Below are 21,142 nucleotides of genomic sequence, written 5' to 3'. Positions count from 1 at the left end.
GAGAGCATTGGTAGGTTCCCTCCTTTTTTCAGATTTAAAAATGTAAACACTTTAATCATTTAATATATGACTATTATCATATTCTTTTCAGTTTATAGAACCCTCATATTGAAATTGTAGAAGGGACATGTATTAAGATTTTCTCTAAGAATCACTCATTAAATCTGCAGCGTGAAATGATATGTCTGTTCCTTCATCAGGACAATGCAGGTGTGGACCAGGCACCTCCACAAAAAATGCAGCGCTTGGCAATTAAAGTCAAGGACCAGCAGCTGGAACCAGGCAGCTTGAAGAAAATGTGCCATTTATGTAGCATATACATACATTTTTGCAACGTTTTAAATATTTAATAGATATATGTTATATTGTGTTGGTACGTTTTGATTGGAATGCATAATAAAAAATCAAATATAAACTGTGCTTTTGTTTTTATATCCAGGACAACACACATTAATTAACACTAATGTTATATAAATGTGCACTTCAAGCCAAAATAGATCATTTTCATCTCCTGTCTCTGAGCTGATTAAATGTTAAAAATAGCTGCACACTAAGCCAAAGGACAACATTGTAACAACATATATTATTTCTATTTTCTACAAAAGATTTAATCCCCAAGCTCTTCAAAGTTCTGGCGGTAAGATTTAAAAATTCTAACAGAGAGAATCTGGACCACGCAGCCATGGCTGTCCTCCTGGAGTACAAAGGCAACCCTTTCCCTCCCCTGTCCCCCATGAAACGTGTCCGTGAACTGAGCTTGGTAAACCAACTTCTGAAAGGATACCGAGAAGAAAAAGCTCAAATGGTCGCTGAGAAAAAGGACTTCTAATCTTGCACTGTATTCGTACATTACATTTCACGTCATAAACCAGTATACATTTAATTAAAATATCATTTTTTGTTCCCAATATTATGTGTGTATGGTTGATGATCTAACATGCCCATGACTTTTTTTGAATCAGTATTTTAACATCATATATCTGTGTAAGATAAGCGTGTCTGTGGTCCTGTAACTGGTCACAAACAGATGTTTTTATTTTTTTTGCCATTTTTTATTAGCATTTTGCCTTCACTAATTAATTCCAGATGAACCTGTGGTGTGACAAGCCAATGAAAGTATACATAGAAAGATATTATTTTGTATGAATCTGTTCCTTTCTAAAGTTCTTATCTTTGTTTGGGTGCAACCCCCTGCTTTTATTTTCTTGCATCCCAATATGAGTCAACACGCTTGGATATAAAAATTGGTCAAATTTTGATTATAAATATTGTAAAATCTAGGATTCCCTTTGATGAATGAAGGGATGTGAGACTACATGGTTTTAAACTGATTTTCAAGCCCCATGACAATAATTTGTTAGGCAGTTGTTTGTACTTTAGAGTAGAAGGTTTACAATTAGCTACCTTCATTGCTAATCTAACTGCAAAAAGAACCAAACAAGCCATTGTAGTAAAACAGACCATTTTAATTTGGCAAAAAGGGTATGCACTGCCAAGTCATTTGACACTATTAAAATGCATTCAGTATGAACAGTGCAACAGAAATGTGCTTAACTGAATCTTTCTGTGCTCCCGAATGTGATGTGCTATTATCTATCATACATTCAAAAAGTGTGTTCTCTCTTCTCTGCTAGGTGTGCACACTCACTGAAGAGATGGGAAAAAATCACGGCAAAGCCTTTTAGAATATCCTTTTCTAGTGGCTTCCTGACAAATCAAGTTGCAAATCAAGCGTTTCAGGCCCATTTACGTCTGTTAATACAAAACAAAAAAAATCAATCACACGAACCTAGCTTTAATAATTCTTCAAGTATGGTTCATCTCTTTAAAAAACAATGTTGAATATAAATATGTCATTATGTACATAACTTATAGGCTTAGATTTAAAACGGGTCAATTTCAGATGGAGATTATATAGGATATGTTAATATATATAACATAAATACGACCCACAGCTTGTTCTTCTTTTAAAATAAAACAAACACAGCAGTGATAATGGGCATTTTACAGATAAAACCTTCACATTTTACCTGTACATTTGTCATTCACTCTATTGCATTATGATTGCATTTTCAAGGGTCTCTGATGGTAATGAAATAAGTGTTTAAAAACAGTAAAGTGCTCCATGCAGTCAATACAAAGTGTTTCTGTAAGAGTAGAGCTATATTTTCATCAGACACTCAAGTAAACAAACCTTGCGACTGAATGATTCTACTTTCTACTCACAGACAGAATATATCCGCTTCATGACCGCTGCGAGTGTTATTACATGTACAAATGTATAACAAAGTTAGCTGGAATTGAATCTGAACTCCACAAACCCCTGCACGGTATTATCTGCTATTATTATAAACTAGGCACACCCAAAATTACACTGAATATATCAGAATGTAGACAAAGCACAAACATGCATGGTATACAAATACTGCCTAGTTGTTCCAGTTAACTTGCCATTGCAGTTTAACATCAGTTTGCAAAGTCTCTAACCGTATTCAATGTGAATAAAAATACATAAACCCTAAATTATCTCAACTTCACAGACAAAATTAGTAACTAAAAAAACATTTAAAAAATGAGTGAGGGAGATGAATACTTGGTTCTGTTGCATTAAAATGGCAAGGAAATACAAATATTAACGGCACCACTTGAAATGAACAAAGCATTAAAAAAAATATGTCAAGAGCTCACTGTACTGTTACTGTACACATCGCTATCCTAAAGTCACATTAAGCTTGAAATAGCTATACTCTAGATTCACCGTCGTCTCCAGTCACTCTATTGCACTGCCTGTGTTTTATCTCTCTCCAGTGACTCTACATCATCTCACTGAAATATTTATTGCTTCTTATTTTTTAGGAGCATTGTGAGCAGGTTATGCCCCACTCTCTCTCGACGTTCTGCAGTTTGCGTTTCCCTTTACAAATTCAAAGATACGGATGTTTGGTAACTTTTTTGAAAATGGCTTTACTTTTTCACGCTTGCCTTAACCTAATCTATTGAAATATTGAACTCTTTTCCACCTCGTAGATGTTTGAAAGTTGTTTCCGCATGGCCTGTTCCTCTACGGCCCGCTCAAGGCATTGGAACCCATCCCAGTGGCCCCTTGCATACTAAAATACTCGGTGAAGTGGGACGTTAATCTAGGAGGAGGGGGAGAGTGTGCAGAGCTGCGTGGTGGTATTGGAGGAGGAAGAGGGGAGAATGTAGACGACAGGTCTGCCGTTGTGGTGATGATCTTGTGCTCGCAGTTCCTTGGCACTTCCTGTCCCTTCCGAGCCACCGTCTCATCTATCGTCTTTACAGGGTCCTAAATAGAGAAACATGACATGGAATATAAGAAATAGCACGATTGAACACTCCTAAACATAAAGGTTCTTTATTGGCATCTATGGTTCCATTAAGAACCTTTAACACCCATGGAACATTTTTATTTCACAAAAGGTTCTTTATAGTGGAAAAAAGTTCTTTAGGTGGAAAAAAGTTCTTTAGATAAAAAAAATAAATAAAAAAATTACTTTACTTGAGAAATGAAATTTGCTATTAAACTATTACCATTAAAACATCCAGCAAGTTTCATAGCTTAAAGGATTAGTTCACCCTAAAATGAAAATTCTGTCAATAGTTACTCACCCTCATGTTGTTCCAAATCTGTAAGACCTATTAAATCCGAGAGCTTTCTTAATTTGTGTTCTGAAGATAAACGGGTCTAACGGGTTTGAAACGACATGAGGGTGAGTAATGACAGAATAAAATTTTTTGGGTGAACTAACTCTTTAACATGTCCTCCTGATTATAAACAGAGCATTTATTTAATCAAGCTCCAAAAATGGCTTGTTTGAATATTGTAAGATTTATGACATCATACACGCAAATATAGGCCCCTCCCACTGGCATTCAATTGCTTATTGGCTGACATTTGCCTAAACTGGATGTGAGCGTTGCGTCGCGTCAAAAGCAAATAGAACCCATTATAATCACTGACGCTGTCTACACTGGATACAGTATACAGATGCACGTTTAGTTTTCCATTTGTCCTGTTGTCGACAGACAAGAGTGAGAGTGAAAGAATGTTCGCTTTGACGCATCCAGTTTAAACAGCACGTTTGTGTCTCTGTAGCATCAGAAACAAGTGGATGGTTTATTTGAATGCCTTGCCAGATTGCATCAAAGGATTATGTTTAGTCAGAGCATTTTGTTTTGTAAAGAGGCAGTTATGTAATGGAGAGTTCGCTAAGAAACTTTGAGATTTATTATTAGTGAACCTCAAGGAACATAATAAAAGAACAAATAAATCCATGTCATGACCCATTTAAAGCTGCCCAGCCTGATTATATTACCATCAAAATAAGTTCATTTATATTCAACTCATATTTAAATCATCTACAACATCCAATACTCACTGAGTGGATGGAGAAGAGCTCTGTGAAGTTTGGCTGAGAGTCTCCCAGGAAGGAGCTATTCCCATAAGCATGATGAGGGAAGCATTCTGCCCCCTTGCCTTTAGGACTGGAGAGAAGGATTCCTATCTGTGACGTCCGCACGTGGTAAGGAAAGTTCTTATTGGCTGCTGACGGACGTGTGATGGCCTAAAATGACAGGATTAGTCACAAGCAGGGGTGTTTTATCATATTATTCGCTTAAATAAAGCAAGCAATAAACAACAACAACAACATCATACCAGGAAGACGATATGGGCGTAGAGATGGATGCCAAGTTGGATGCCGTTCACAATCTTTTCCCTGGCCCAGCGAGAGATGCCAAAGTTGGCAATTAGAGCCATGACTGGCACAGCAAAAAACCTATGGGTGAAAAAGTAATGGATGAAAAGAGGAACAGCAGCTTTTTACTGTCAATCTTCTTCTTCTACAGCTTTACAAAGGCAGTGGAGAATTATAACCCACTAGATTTTGGAGTCAAAATAGAGATGAACAGTTTCAGCCTGGTTTCATGAATATGTATACTCGTGTATAAACATTCTTGCAAATGTTGATGTGCTACATTTTACTGTGATTTACATGTGAAATGCCACCGGGTGACACCAAAAACTATTCAAACTAACGCATTTTATTGCTATTAGGAGTGCTACACTCAAACAAGAGGTGCATCCCAATTTGCGTACTTGTGCACTATTCTATGCAGTTTTTAGCATCAATAGTGTGAGTAGGGCGTTCATACTGAAAATTCCAAAAATTAAAAGTGCACTTTAAATACCCGGATGGGTATTTCCTTACATAGCAGAGGGGGAGGGGCTATCAGACTGTGATGTTGGATAACAAAATAACCATATAAAATTCATACACTTGATGGTTGAATACACAGTGCATTATATAAGTGCCCAGAGTACATTATGTATTTTCGGACACAGCTAAGACTTGAACAAAATATTTTGATTGGAACGGTTCACACCAAAACCAAGATCAGGTTGATGTTTTCGACTGTCGTCAATTCAACTGTATTTCATGTAATGAAAATATACTGTACAATAAATTATGTTTAAGACACTATTAAAGTCACAAATAAAACATATAGCGAAAAATAAAATGTGTAGGGTGGAACTTGGTTCGATCTATCAGTTGTTTGATTGGACGGAGGCAAATCTGAATGCAAAATTGCAGTGGATTGTAAGAAAGGGACAGAGTTTAAGCAACTAAATGACTGGATAATTTCAGCAAACATGGCTAGAGAAGTCTGTCATTTCACCTGAAGATCAATTCAGATTTTGACTGAAAATTATGAAATAATAAATAAATAAAACAGTGCACAGATAAATCGTTCACAATAAGATCAATAACATAATAGAAAACATATAGGGTAAATTCCCAATCATGTAAAAATAGGAGTGAAAATATTTTTAAAGCCATTGGACGTTGCACTGAAAACTGGGTTAAACAATATCAAATGTTGTTGGTATGTTTGAAACAATTTATGTTTCTTCATCGAGTATATTAAGCACCCCACTGAAAAACTATAATAAAATGAGCTTCAGGTATATCTACATACACTACATTTTATTCTAATTTATGGTATCTTTATTGTAGAACTCACCACAGAGTGTACGCAGTGAAGAAGGGGATGTAGAAAGGTTGTTTTTCAGGGTAGCGTTTGAGGGACACCAGCACAGCATAGCAGAACCATACATACGCAAGCAGCTGCAGCCCCATTAGACCGTACCCTGCAGGGCTGTCATAAGCATACAGCACCTCGCCTGGATCAAAGAACTACAAACACACATGCAGTGGGAGTGGGAACAGGGAAATCACCGCCCCTTGGCATCCCATCTGTATGAATGATGGTTTTAAATCCAACCATGGCACAATCTATAGGCTGCATAAGTGGAAACTGCCGGAACGTTCCTCAAATCCAAACATCTAAAGCTGCATTAGAGCAAAGGGTGACACTGACACAGGATGCAACAGGAGCTCTTCCATGATACTGCAAGAGCTTATCTGGGTCATTCACTTTACCTGTCTTTCCCTCGCTCTCTTTATCTGTCTATCTGCCGGGTTCCATTACACCACGCTACAGCAGAACGACATGCTCGTGCTGAGTAACTTCATCTCACAGCTTTACATTATGTATAGAGCAGAGTAGCTCTCGGGTGCAGCATGAGAAACTGCAGTTGATAGTGCTCAAAGATAACATGTTTTACACATTAGGTAATATGGAAATTAATAGACATTTTGAATACATTTCTGGTATGGTTATTTACAGTATATTATTTGCCTGTAACTACAAAAATATATCTTGATAAACCTAAATTGTTTTAGCATTAGTTTGATATATACATATTTAAAATGTATGAACATTATTATTTTAACAAATTCATTTTCCAATTATATGAGTCATTTCAACTAAATAGTCATTGAATCAAATTACATTCCAAAAATGTTATGCAAAACTAAAATACAATAATAAAAAAACAAGGCATGCTTTCCACACTTTTCTTTCAATGATGAACAAAAATATAAAATAAATTGTATTAATTTTATTTAATTTTGCTCAATTGTACTGCCAGCAAAACCATCAGAAATACTCTACCGTTCAAAAGTTTGGGGTCAATAGTATTTTTTAAATGGTTTGAAGTTGTTTTATGCTCATTTAATTGATCAAAAAATGAAGTAAAAACATTTTATTATTACAATTTAAAATAACGGTTTTCTAATTTAATATATTTTAAAATGTAATTTCTTCCTGTGATGACAAAGCTGAATTTTCGGCATCATGACTACAGTCTTCAGTGTCACATGATCCTTCAGAAATGATTCTAATATGCTGATTTGCTGTTCAAGAGACATTTCTTATTATTATCAATGTTGAACACAGTTGTTCTGCTTAATATTTTTTGTAAACCATGATACTTTTTCAGCATTCTTTGATGAATAGAAAGAATGACTTTTATTTAAATATAAATCTTTTTTAACATTGTAATGTTTTTACAATGTTAAAATGTTAATGTTTTTATTGTATGTCACTTGATCAATTTAATGCATCCCTGATGAATAAAATAAATTTCTTAAAAAAAAATAAAATAATGTACTGACCCCAAACTCTTGAACGGTAGAGTACTGTATGTTATGAATATCCAGCATATTGCCCAGCCTCAGCATATGAAAAAAGAAAAAATATAAAAGGCAAGCAGATCTTACCTCTGCTTCATATATGAAGAGAATGATGTAGGTGATGGTGTACACTGTCATATAAATGGACAGTTTCACAGAGCCACTGTGACTTATTCTTGCCCTGGAAAGCAAAAAAAGAAAGAAAGAAAGAAACATCACTACTGCATGTCATTTTCTTAGAAAACATGGCTCAAAAGACCCATTGGCAGATACAGCATCACCTCACCTGCATATAAAGAACATCTGCATAAACAGTTAAGAATTACGTTCATCACTTAATTCATTACATACTCTGAATGGGAATTTGGATACAATATGGGAATTTGGATACAAAATTGTCTTGGCATCTGGGTCACATTTGCATGATTAGCCTTGTAAGTCATTACCCACATTATGTGAGAAGTAAGGCCTCCTACCTTGTGACTGTGAATCCCTTCCCCAAGAGAATCAGCATGAGCAAGAAAATCAGGAAGCTCACAGAAAAGAGTAATTTCCCTGGTGAGAGGGAGAGAGCCACGAAGAGTTACACAGTTGACCACAAGTAGGTTAATAATCAGGTCAGCATTTAAGAATGAATCCAGACACACGCACACAAATGTGCCATGCTAAAACCAAGTATGTTTTGTTTAGATATTGTATTGTAATCTTGTTTAGCACATTAATTATCTGGAATACTTCATTCTGATTGGTCATTCATGGTTTGATCAAATATTTGTACAAAACCATGTTCCTTAAAACAAGCTTAAATGACTAGACATTCTACTAACTATAAGCAACTTTGCAACTACATCAACTAAAGTCACCAGTAATTAGAATATTAGCAGACTATCTGCTTAATATCTCTACTAATACTCTAATGAGAGTTAGTTGACATAATGACAATGAAATTATGTGTGGAAACGGCTCATCATTTTAGCGGTACAACAAAACGTATGCGACAATGTGTTTTAGGACACAGCAAATTTTGCAAACTTTTTTTTACGCATCACTTTTTCAAGAACAAAACAGTGCAAAAATTGGATGGGAAGTTGGCTAATTAAAACAGCACATTAATATAGAGCGGTGATTAAACTGACCTGGAACTACCTGTGCATTAAATGGTTTTATTAAAAACTTTCCAGCCAATCAGAATCGAGTATTCAGACAGACCATGGTATAATTTGCGATGATGAACATGTGTATCATCCTTTACATACAGTGCTTTTCTCACCTAATATCTTGAGGCTGCCATTCCCGACACCATCCCTGGCATAAAGGCCCCAGTAAAAGCAAAAGAAGAGTAGGCTTAAGACTGAGAGGAAGGAATCAGAAAGTGAAAGAAAGGATGCCAGAGAGAAGAGAGAAGAGAGAAGAGAAGAGAAAGAGAGAGAGAGAGAGAGAGAGAGAGAGAGAGAGAGAGAGAGAGAGAGAGAGAGAGAGAGAGAGAGAGAGATAGAGAGTCACAGTAGCAGCAGTGAGATCGCAGAGGAAGTGGGGAGGAGATAAGGATAAAAGAAATAAGGGATGACACAAGAGATATTGTTATGCATCCAGTGTTGCAAAGCCCAGTGTCATAAAACGTGTGTGCTAGTGTTTATCTATATGAGTGTGTTCAGAGGCCTTTCTCACCCTCCACTCCAGCCGCAGTCATAAACATCTTATAGGTCGTATGGAGCAGCTGTCTTCCCTTTAAATGATCTTAAAGGATTACACAGGGGGAGAGAGATTCAAATGAAACTAATAACTTAAACAGAGGGACTAAAAAAAATAGAAGAACCAATAGTATCTGTATGTTTGTTTATCTGGAAGATGGAGGATGGCTAAGAATATCCTTTAATTTAACTTAAGCATATGTAATTTAAACATATGCACTGAGACCAATGCATTTGAGATTTTTTATACCTCCAGGACATGGAAACTCACAAGCAAAATAACAAGACAGCATAAACACAGTGGCGAATATAACCAAGAACGTGATGTCTGTCTCCAGGATGCCTGAAACAGAACAAAACAAAAATAGCTTTTAGTCACAGTGTAAGTATGATGAATGTCTTAAAGAGATATTTCACCAAATAATTCATTTTTAATGTCTCTCAATTTCAAGCTTGGGACACAAAAGGAGAAGTTTAGCAGTTTTTTAACACATATTAAAAACTGTGTTAAACATATTAACCAACAACACATATTATTATTATTATGTATTAATTAATGTTTAATTTATTAATTAAGCAAAAAATGTGTTTGTTTCTTACACAAAGATGTCATATCACTTCAGAAGACTTGGAATACAATGCAAAATTGTATGGACTAACATTATGGTGCTGTTTTGCACTTTCCTTATCGAAGAAAAATGACACTGGTTTGGAAAGATGATATGTAAATAATATCCTATTCCTTTAAGTCTAAATCTATCTATCTATCTATCTATCTATCTATCTATCTATCTATCTATCTATCTATCTATCTATCTATCTATCTATCGCCAATCTTTCACATAATACAAAATAAATCCCTCTCTCTTTCAGCTGTCTCTCACCAAATTCATCTGCAGAGAAATGCTCGGTCCAGAAGGACTGTCCATTGGTTAATGTCATTTCATATTCCAGCTGCAGCCCATCTCCCTGTGTTTCATGGCAAAAGAGAAAAAAGGGGAATTCAGAGGAGGGAAAAGCAGGAGGTGTGTAACTGAGAAAAAAAAAAGTGAGTGGGGAGCTGCAGAGACCATATAAACACTGAGTGCACAAATAGATCTTTGGTCTAGAAAATACTTCAAAGCCGCACAGTTTCTAGCTGTTGAGAGGATTTCGGCCTGGCTTAATAAAAGAGAAACACTTTGATTTCACTTGGCAGGAAAAACCAATTCCCTTTCCCTCACTCCAAAAAGGTGAGGTGCATATCAAGCTTGCCCTATCACCAAATCAATGTGGCCAGAGATGGAGAGGCGAGAGAGACTGGGACAAAAATACAGAGCTAGAGAGGGACAGATAAAAGACTGTTATATACAAAGTGAATGAGCATGAAAGAATGAAGTGAGTAATCAAAAACTGTAACAGAAGTTACGAGGTACAGTGGTATTCGGCTGGCCAATGAGAAGGGAGATGAGAAGAGAAATTGGCAGCAGGCACAGAGAATCTCCCTTAGGGACAGAACTGAGAGCTCGCTGCTCGGAGATGGTGCTTTACTTCAGTCCAACAGGATTTAGCATTGTGTCCTTCAGCCTGCCTACATCCATGAAACAACCCTTTACATTTTGCCCCATGTGTTTTAATCTGTCTCTTTTATCCACTTTCAACCACTTCTGTCCTGATTTCTTTGAGGGGAGGGTCTATGGCCGGGTAAATGTATGGGCTTTTTCAGATCTTTCTATCTAATGGATGAAACAAGCTCACAAAATTGACATATGAACGCAAAAAGAGACGACGGAAAAACATGGAGAGCATCAGCTTTCGTTTCTGCTCTGATAGCTGAAAGAACACGCTGAACATTGTGAGTGTTCAGGAATGGTGAAAGAACCAAACAGGGGTCTTCAGACAAAATTTAAATCGCGTCTGGCAAGCACGCTTCCCGTAATGTTTACACATTAGGTCAGTAGGCGTAGAGTAGGTGGTCTTTTGTGGTTGTTCGAATGCATTCGATTCCGATCACATGAGCGTTTGAACTTCGAAAGCAATCCGGGCGATTGCGTTTTTGACTACCTCTGGAAGTAGTCGAAGGTGGACAAACTCAAAACGTTTTAGACCCCGTTTACACCTGTATTTAGTGTCGTCCTCTTGTGATCCAAAACGCATCTTAATACCAGGTGTAAACGGGGCCAAAGCCTCTTTATCTATCATGAAATCCATGTAATAACATTCCTTAAAACCAGGTCAAATAAACACTTGCCATGTTTCTTACATGCCATACATGGAAGCAGGAATTTGGATTATACAGTAAATTCATATTCATAATAAAAATGGAACCTGTAGAAAAAGCATATATTGTAAATTTATCATATAATTTTTATTCAAGCAAATATTTTAGTAGTAACAGCCTGTGTCTATCTGTATGTGTTGCAATGTCATAATGATCTCTTTCTGTATCTGTATTCAGATGGAATCAAATGTGGACGGGGCTTCAACTGGAAGTGTGTGAAAACTTTAGAAATAATTCTACTCAATTTGTAGTTTCCATTTAGCAAATACACCTTCTATAAAAACCTAAAAACCCAAATTTAAAACCTTTGTCTAAAACCCAATTTAGATCCAACTGACTTGACTCATTTGACGTGATGACGTCTCTCATCTCTTGTTTATGTCAAAAATTTTAGAAAAAGTGGTGTTTAATCACCTACATGTTTACTTAGAACAGAATAAGATTGGTGACGTTTACCATTCTGGTTTTAAGAAGCATCATTCCACAGAGACTGCCCTTGTAAAAGTGTTTAATGATTTACTGATGACAGTGGATACTGGTGATTCAGCAGTGTTAGTTTTATTAGACCTAACTGCAGCTTTTGATAGATCACACGGTACTGCTTTTGCGGCTAGAGGAGTATGTGATTCAGGGGAAGGCCCTAAATTGGTTTAAGTCATACCTGACTGCCAGAAGCATGGCAGTAAGATTTGATACATCGAGATCGACATCACTTATATGTGGTGTGCCACAAGGCTCTAACCTGGCCCCAATGCTATTTTCGCTTTATATGCTCCCGTTGGGAGACATTTTCAAGAAGTATGACATTGAATTTCATTGCTATGCAGATGACTTGCAAATATATTTACCGTTAATAAACGGAAATAGCTTGGAACCTCTAATGTCCTGCTGTCTGATCTTAAATCATGGCTGGCTTGTTTTTTATATAACTTTTTATATCTCAATGAAAATAAGACAGAGGTTGTAGTGTTCAGAGGAACCAGGGGCGCAGCAGAGTTACATTTCAGCCCACTGTCATTATATGTTGAAGAACGTGTTAAAAACTTGAGTGTTTATACTGATAGCTCCCTGAAGTTGAATGCACAGATAAATCCCGTGGTAAAGTCAAATTTTTTCATCTGAGAAATCTGGCTAAGATGAAATCATGTCTGACGTATAAGAGTCTTGAAATTGCAATCCATGTATATCATCAATACTTGATTATTGTCATTTTTAATATAAGGGTATTAGTCAAGCATCTATTCTACGGCTGCAAAAGGTTCAAAACACTGCAGCAGGATTATTAACAAATATTAAAAAACATGAACACATCACTCCGTCCTTGGTCTCTTTACATTGGCTCCCTGTACACTATAGGATTGATTTTAAACTTCTTTTATTGGTGTATAAATCTCTTCAAGGCCTTGCACTGACTTATTTAGCAGATCTGTTAATGGAGTATCAGACAGGAAGAACTTTGAGATCATCAACTCAAAATTTGCTGAAAATTCCAAGGACCAAGTTAAGCCAGAAAGGGGATTGTGCATTTGGGGTAGTAGCGCCAAGACTTTGGAATAGCTTACCATTACATGTTAGGGACACTGACTCTGTACATGTCTTTAAAGTACAACTTAAGACACATTTGTTTGCCATGGCCTATTCATCCTTTTGATAATAATTTTTATTCTTTTTATTCTATTACTATTGTACTATTTTGTCTATCTTACTGAGATGATGTAAAGCACATTGGTCAATATGTGTTGTTTTAATAGTGCTATACAAATAAAAGTGACATTGACATTTAGCAAATATACCTTCTATAATTCAGAAAATTACTAATTCTTTTTTTATTAAAACCTTTATGTAAAATAAATAAATTGTAACCCCAAAAGTCATTTTTATATACTTTTAGTATTTATTAACATTTTGAATTAGCTTTTATATTTCAAAAGGTGAAAAATATGTATGATATAGTATGTTATTTTAATGTTCAGATTTTTCAGAGTCTTGCAGTAAAAGGAGACAGCAACACAGCCATCTGTGTTCAGACAATTTCACACCATTCTCCTTTTCATTCACAGGATACCACTTTAGCCATACTGGCTTCACAGACAAATCATTATGTTTTTTTGATATGTTCATTAAAAATATTGCTTTGCCCTTGTTGCATAATCAGCCTAACGTATTATTCAGTATAATTACTTATTCATTGTGAAGTCATTAATCATGCCTCTGCGAATAAGGTAGTCTGTTACAGGCACATTCTTAGTCACTACATACTGTTTATTGTATCAGCACTCACCCCACACTTGCTGAGCGCAATGTACCACCATCTTTCTCTGACAGAACGAAAACTTCGACCTCCTACACAACTCAGCATCTCTTCATTACCTTCGCCTTCCACCTGAAAGAGGCAGATATAAAGACATAAGATTACAAAAAGAAGCAGTGCTTCACTGCATAATTGTACATCACTGATTTAACAGAGAATGCTTATAATTTGATGTGTTTCATTTCTTTCTTTCTCCTATCCAAGTTTACTATGATACTGTAATTAAGACATACATCAATATGCGTGCATTATGCTTGTTTGAGTTGGCTCAGCCACTGGCAAGCAGGCAGTGTGTTTGGGAAACCATTATTTTCGCAATAGTGTTTGGTTGTGCACACAGACTATGTAAGACTAGCTTTTGTCTTACCATACAGCCAGACCAGGTGTAGTGGGTGGTCAGGTTGATGACTTGGTTATTTTCAGGCCTCAGTACTGACTCTTTCAGGTAGCAATCCTGTAGAGCACATAAACCCTCCATTAACAAACGTGGGATTTAAGACACCCTATAACAACATCAAGAGCTGAAGTACTAAGTAGCAGATTATGACTGATGAAGAGCAGGGACTTCCTACGAGCACTTTTACAAAGAGTCCCGCAATGCAGATCCTGCCACAGGGAGGGAGAAAACGTGCTGTATTTAAATACGCACATGCACTGACACTCGTGTTTTTTTGGAGACTGGATTTGGACTCCTAATCCACAGAGCACTGCTGACATTTCCCCTTTAATTCTCATATACTTCTACTTCTGATGTGTATTACACACATTCCGGCTTATGCTCTCTGCTTGTTTACGCACACACATGCAGTCTTATTTCATTTAGTATTTTCACACAAACACAAAGTCTGTCAGTGTGTGTCTCACCTTGTCCGGCCTCTTGTACACAGCTGGCCACTGAGAGCTTTCATCAAAGTAGAGCAATATGTTCTGACAGCATCGGGACTTTCAGTGAGCAACAGACATAGAGAGAGGAACAGGAAGACAGGATCGATGGATAGATAGAGAGAGGGGGAGAGTTTATTACTTGGACTGTTTACGCCACCTAGAAACTTAAAAGGATGTAAATGACTGACATATACAGAAAGAAGAAAGGCGCAGCCTGAAAACATAATTTAATGGTTAGGCTTCTTTGCTGAAGCCATTCTTTTGTAGATAGCATTAGCATGAAACCAAGTTAAGTAGCATTAAAACCAAAATGATTTCAGAAAAATCTTATAAGAACAGATTTATTTGGAGTCACTTTATGTGAAAACAGGTGTGTACCATTTTAAATAAGCTTTTATTTTTTATTTATAAGCTTTTGCATAGCATTGCATAGGTTGTAATTTTTACATAAAAGTTCTGATATGATGGATCTTTGTTTGCTTTTCTACATCAGAAAAAACAGCTGTTTTAGGAGTGTGTAGACTTTCTCTCCACTGCATCATGCATTTGTGACAGTATTGGAGATTTAGTACAACATCAGTCATGAGTATATTCATATACAGGTCTTTAATCCTACCTTGGGGTATCGGAACTTAAAGTTCAATCGGCCAAAATCGGTCAGGAAGCAAAACCTTGTGAGGAAAACCCAGTCCTGTGGAGAAGAGGGGAGGGTAAGTATAGGGAAGCAAGTAGTAGCGCCCGTGTCTGGATGGTAACCCTCATTTTGAGGAGTCTCATGGGATTCACTATAGTGACATTCGGGTACTGTTTATTCAGAGTCCCGCAGAAACCGTACCCATGCTAGAAGCAAACGCGAACCTTGTGAGGCTCACAAAATGGCGTCACCATCTAGACATGACATCATTTAGCAGACAAAGCACCTTATAGTACATTTATTAGAAGGATATTTTCCCTGAAGCTTGCTCAGCAACATAGTGATTGCTCAGTCACAGCTTGAGGGATCAAACCAGCAATCTTCTTCTGCTTCCAAGCCCTGAGCTTTACACCACATAAATTCACAAGTTCAATCTTATCTAACAGAAGTCTGATCTAATGCACTGATAACAGTTCATATCACATTATATGGTAATAGTTAATGAAGTTCCTGCATTGTTCAAGACTTTAGTTGGGCTTCATCTCACACACTCTCTCGAACTTACGCTGACACGCAGGCAGTCAGTGAAGTGTAAAATGGCACTAAGTGCGCTCTAGCTTTCAGCCCCTTGTCCATATTAACTTACTCTTCAGTGTCTGCAGTTGGTGGTTTCTATAACAACAGGTTTCCTTGACAATACAGACAGCAGCCCTAAGACTCTCTGACCCAGAACTGAGCCCCAAACAACCATTAAGATCCAGGCATCACATGACCGAGCTTCTGAAAGACCACCTTGTCTCTCTAAAACAGAAGTACACGTAAAAGAGCACCTATGGTCAGTCAGACAGTTAAACAAACACCCACTCAAAAAAAAAAAAGCCCTCACTAAAACAAATATCAGTACTATTGTCATGGCAACAGACACATACTGCACTTTGCAGCTACTATAGAAACCGGTAGAGGCCGACTCTGTCTAAACCCCCTTATAGCAAGAACGACCGTCCTCCAATCCTGGTTTTTAAAACCAAAAGACTTCACAACATTGATTTTCTTTCTTTCTGTCCTTGTTCACATTCCCATCTGTTACATTTCCTATGTGATTGCACAGCCAGAAGCATTCATGCATGTGAGAAATCCTCTCCTGTACCTCATGCGGTGGAGCAATATTCAGGGTTGAGTACAAGTTAAGTTCAATTGAGAGAATTTGTGCTGTAATGTTGGTGACCACAAAAAAAAATTTGCACTCATTCCTCGTTTTATTTAAAAAACAATCTGAATTACAGTGAGTAATTGCCCTTTAAACGAAATCGATGGATGAGTTCATTACTTTTGTGTGAGATTAACATAATGCCACACATGCTTTTGACTGAGCTTAACTTGTGTTTGAGAAGATTGAGATGATTGTGTATGTAAACTCACACTCGTATAATGGCTGGATGGACAACATAATGTGTGTGTTGTGATGCAGAATAGGCCATAAAGTGTCACTAATAATCCCTGCTATCTGTCTTATCCCCCATAGACACTGCATTGTAATACAAAGTCATTGAATCAGGCAAAGGGAGGATGAGAGACACGGCACACAGACCCTACATTAATCAAGCACTATACGCAGATGCAGTATCCGGTCACTTCACCGAATCAGTGGTGGCCTCACCTCTCACTGTCTTTCCGGATCTCTCTCCGACCGCCAAGCCTCATTAACAATTAATTACCAATCAACTAGTCATGTCACCCCGGGTCCACTGGGCTTTTAAATGATTCAATACTTTAGTTACACAACGGAGCAACACATAAATACACTCACATGTGCTGACACACATATACAATAACACACACAAGACGTCGACCTGAGTGCCCATGAGTCTTATATGCATGTGGCAGTGGTAGTTACCCATAGGCAGTTAACGTTACCTGCACAACTCTCTGGCCACACTCAGTTCAGAACAAGGAGCTTTGCTGGAATCTATTAGTACTACACACACACACACACACACACATATACACACATATATATATATATATATATATATATATATATATATATATATATATATATTATATACATATATACACACACATATATATATATTATATACATATATATATATATATATATAAACAAAGAAAGAAATGACAATGCTGTTTTTTCTCTGTCTCAAATTATGTTTTAAATTAAAGGGGCAAATGCCTTACACAACCAAACAACTTTTAAGGGATAGCCTAGTTCACCCAAAAACGACATTGATCAGAACATAAACAGAAGTTCAACTGTACTTGCTTGATGCGCAAGAACAAACCTCATTGATTCTAGCGGAAGCTTAAATGTGCTGCGTAACACACGAGAATGAACCTCTTTGGTTCTCGCACGTCAAGCGAACATGCCTGAGCTTCCATTTACAACAACTGATGTGTGAGTAGATGAATGTATGTGAATAAAAGCCTATCTGTTCATCATATAAAGCGATTGTGTCTCTTCAGAAATGTTTGGACTAAACCACTCAATTCATTCTGTATGGATTCATTTTACAATCTCTTTATGAACTTTTTGAAGCATCAAAGTGATGATGAACAAACTTCTTATGGGTTTGGAATGACATGAGAGTGTGTAATTAATGAAAGAATTTAAATTTTTGGGTGAACTATCCCTTTAACGTGATACAACTTTCCAGTAATTTATGTGTGAGTGTGTGCATGGCAGTGTAAATGAACGACCTTGTAAGGAAATAAACAGAAGTGAGATTAATGGACTGTTTAACCATCTCATACAGAGACCAAAAACAGAGCAGGATCAGAACTTGGATACAGCTAGGTTGTTGTTAAATTACCAGCAGCAAAACCTACTTAATCATGATTTAATGATTTAACTTGCCCATATATTTACATGTGTAAAAATCGTGTCTGATCTTTTAAGTAATAAAAAGTAATTTTAAGCAGTTTTTTCTATGCTATAGGTTGTACTATGGATTTTGAAAGGAAATACATATAATTGCTCCCTCATTTCTCTGTATGTTTTTCATTTTTGTTCATTAAAACAATGTGATGAAATAAGTGAGGCAATTACTTTTTTTCTCCCCCTCTCACTGTTTGCTTCAGGCCAACATTTTCTTTTTGCACCATGTGTCTATCAGATAATAATAGCCAGTGTTTCCCACAAGGCACACTGCAATCAAATAATTCACCCAACAGCTATTAAAATTAAGAAAATGACGTACGGCAAATATGGACACACTTCAACAGCAATGACTCAAATCGTCTGTGCCTTATTTCCACGTTTGCAGAGTTGTTGTTTGAATTGTGTCTCACAATGCAAATCACACGCCTTTATAAGCACAGCTAAGCAACCTAAATCAGTTTGGACACAAACATCAGCATGCGATAAATAGCCTACAATCTAACAATGCTGTAATGACAGACACACACCTGTAAAAGCGGGTGGGAGGGTGCAAGTTGGTTGTCGGCAATACGCCGTTTAAAATGTGTTTTTCGTGTCTTAAGGAGGAATTAAGCTTTCATCGGCTCAATAGCGGCGGGTGTAATTATCTTGGCAACCCACAGGCTATTAAAGCATAAGCTTCCAGATGCGCGCAAATAATACAGAGGCGTCAACACACACTTGCCATAAGAGCCCATTACTAACAGCAGTCAGGAGATACGCAGCTGAAGAACGCAGGAAAACTCAGAACCATTACCAGCACAACAGTAATAAAATGTAAACACTATAACGTTACTCACCTCTTTTGTGTTGACGATACCTCTGACATATTTCCCAAAAACCGAGCCGACACATAACATACTGGATACCACGGCGAGTCCTAATACTTTCTCCATCTTCACCTGTCCACCGTGGCGTTTCTGCGCTCTCCTTCCTATATTGTGTGAGCAGATCTGCCTAGTGAGGCTGCCAGACGCGCGTCCACGTTCTTCGCCTCAAATGCATGTATCCCCCAGAATTTTCGCCGGGAGCGCGCCTAGTATCGCACGCGCTTTGCCAGGGAAGCGTGAAACGCGCGCTGCCGATATTTTATTGCGACATAGCATTACACAAATAGCTATTCCTTATGGGTAATTTTTTATCGTTTTAACCCATTTTATTACTAATTATTAGCCATGTTTTGCGTTCTCTATCCCGTCACAAGATAAACACAGAGATGCAGAGACAATTATTTATTCAAATATAAATCGACACAGGGAAAATACATAGGTTACTGCAGAAAAATAGCTACTCTCATTTATCATCGTAACATTCCTACAGTCCGCACAAGTCTCAAAATACTCTGTCGACAAAAAAAACAAAAAACAAAACTAAAGAGTATAATTAGTCTCTCTATACAATAAATGTCATCTATGCATATACAGTACATTCCAAATACACAGGTTTGCACTTATGGTGTCTTTACATAAGGAAATAATAATAACAAATATTATTATTATAAATAATATTATTATTAATAGTTATAATAATTAAGAACATATAACAAATCATATAATCATAAAGAAGCTAGCTCTCAGTTCCTGAATGGCTGTGAGGGCACCTGAAATCTTGCTCACACGCCACCTCAGATGCTGCTATACACTGAACTATAAAGTGCTTATTAGCTGAGATTGTCCTGAAAACATCAGGTCTGACTGAATGTGAGAAAGTTTGCCTGGGACATACAAAGTGCAGTTTGTATCTCTCATTGGATTTTACATCCCAGTGAAAACGAGGAGAGAATAGACATCAGCACCCTCGTAAACGATACTGCAGTGGTCATTAGAGCCTGTACTTAAAGTGAGCGACATCATCGTTGGTGGATTTCAAGAGGACAGGAGCTCAAAACACAACGAAACAATGAAACATCCTACTGATTAAAACTCTAAGTCAGTGACAGATTGACTATAGTCATGAGAGCAGATGTAAAATGCAATGGCACGACTCATGCCTCTGAGGGGAGATGATGCAGCACGGTTTTGGCTGCTTACACCTCAGTGATAAGTGCAGGTATGGTCATTTAAACAGAGGAGTAAATTAACCTGGTGTTTTATATAACACCCTTGAGATGAATGAGTAATCTCTCTCTGAGGGAGGCAGTTTGAGAGTCACACACACAAGGTGGAAATGCTCAAGTGCATTCAAGGTTACATCGTCCTACCAAAAAAAAAGAAAAGAAAAAAAGCTTACAGAGACAACTCGACTGGAACGGATAACCAGAGGGCGTCAGAGTGTCTTATCGTTCCTCTCCCAGTTCTGGTTGTTTTAGTCATGGTTCCAAGAAGGGACTACAGACAATGTAGAATCTAAAAGCACAATCTATTGAGAAGCTTTTCCATGCAGAGCGGACACAACTATAACACAAAGTGCGACAAACAAACATGCACATACAGAACCAAGCTGACCAAAACGGGCATCATCTGACAAAAATACCCAGAACAACATTTGAGTTTTACATAAGAACCATAACAAAAAACTGCAGAGTAACCAAGACTTAGTATTTCAAATCCGTCACCAGAAAGGAGCAGCTTTGACACGGTGAAAAGAGCAAGCAAGCAAATCTTTTTATATCATGACACTCTTGGAAACTGACTCTCAAATGCTGCAATCAGCAGTAGATGGAGCATTGTTTTCTCTCAGCAGATAAAGCCTGACTTCAGCTCTGGCTTAATCCAATCATAGACACACCGATAAAGACCAAGCCTTTGCCGAGGATATATACACAGTCCCAAAAGACATGTCATGCTGTGCCGCTTGAGCAGAGCGAATCATAAAATGACAGCAACGACCACCATTGTTTCAATAATAAGGTTGACGATACTTTAAAC

At 37.3% G+C, this 21,142-nt stretch overlaps 1 protein-coding gene across 1 annotated transcript; it reads right to left on the bottom strand.

The window, feature by feature from the left end:
• Positions 1-1,445: 1,445 nt before the first annotated feature.
• On the bottom strand, positions 1,446-19,337 carry tmem145 (transmembrane protein 145). Its single transcript, XM_084089729.1, has 15 exons — positions 19,076-19,337; positions 15,323-15,397; positions 14,686-14,763; positions 14,189-14,275; positions 13,792-13,893; positions 10,135-10,219; positions 9,522-9,593; positions 9,228-9,296; positions 8,830-8,910; positions 8,036-8,114; positions 7,647-7,740; positions 6,046-6,218; positions 4,679-4,799; positions 4,401-4,586; positions 1,446-3,307 (listed from the first exon to the last, which is right to left on the bottom strand). The coding sequence occupies exons 1-15, from the start codon at positions 19,169-19,171 to the stop codon at positions 3,062-3,064; spliced, it is 1,644 nt and encodes a 547-aa protein (XP_083945855.1). The 5' UTR covers positions 19,172-19,337; the 3' UTR covers positions 1,446-3,061.
• Between the last annotated feature and the right edge of the window lie 1,805 nt (positions 19,338-21,142).

The sequence above is a fragment of the Abramis brama genome, assembly GCF_963993115.1.
Source record: "Abramis brama genome assembly, chromosome: 17".
NCBI classification, from domain to species: domain Eukaryota; kingdom Metazoa; phylum Chordata; class Actinopteri; order Cypriniformes; family Leuciscidae; genus Abramis; species Abramis brama.
Note: the sequence above shows the minus strand (reverse complement) of the source record. Positions and strands in the feature narration are given on the sequence as shown.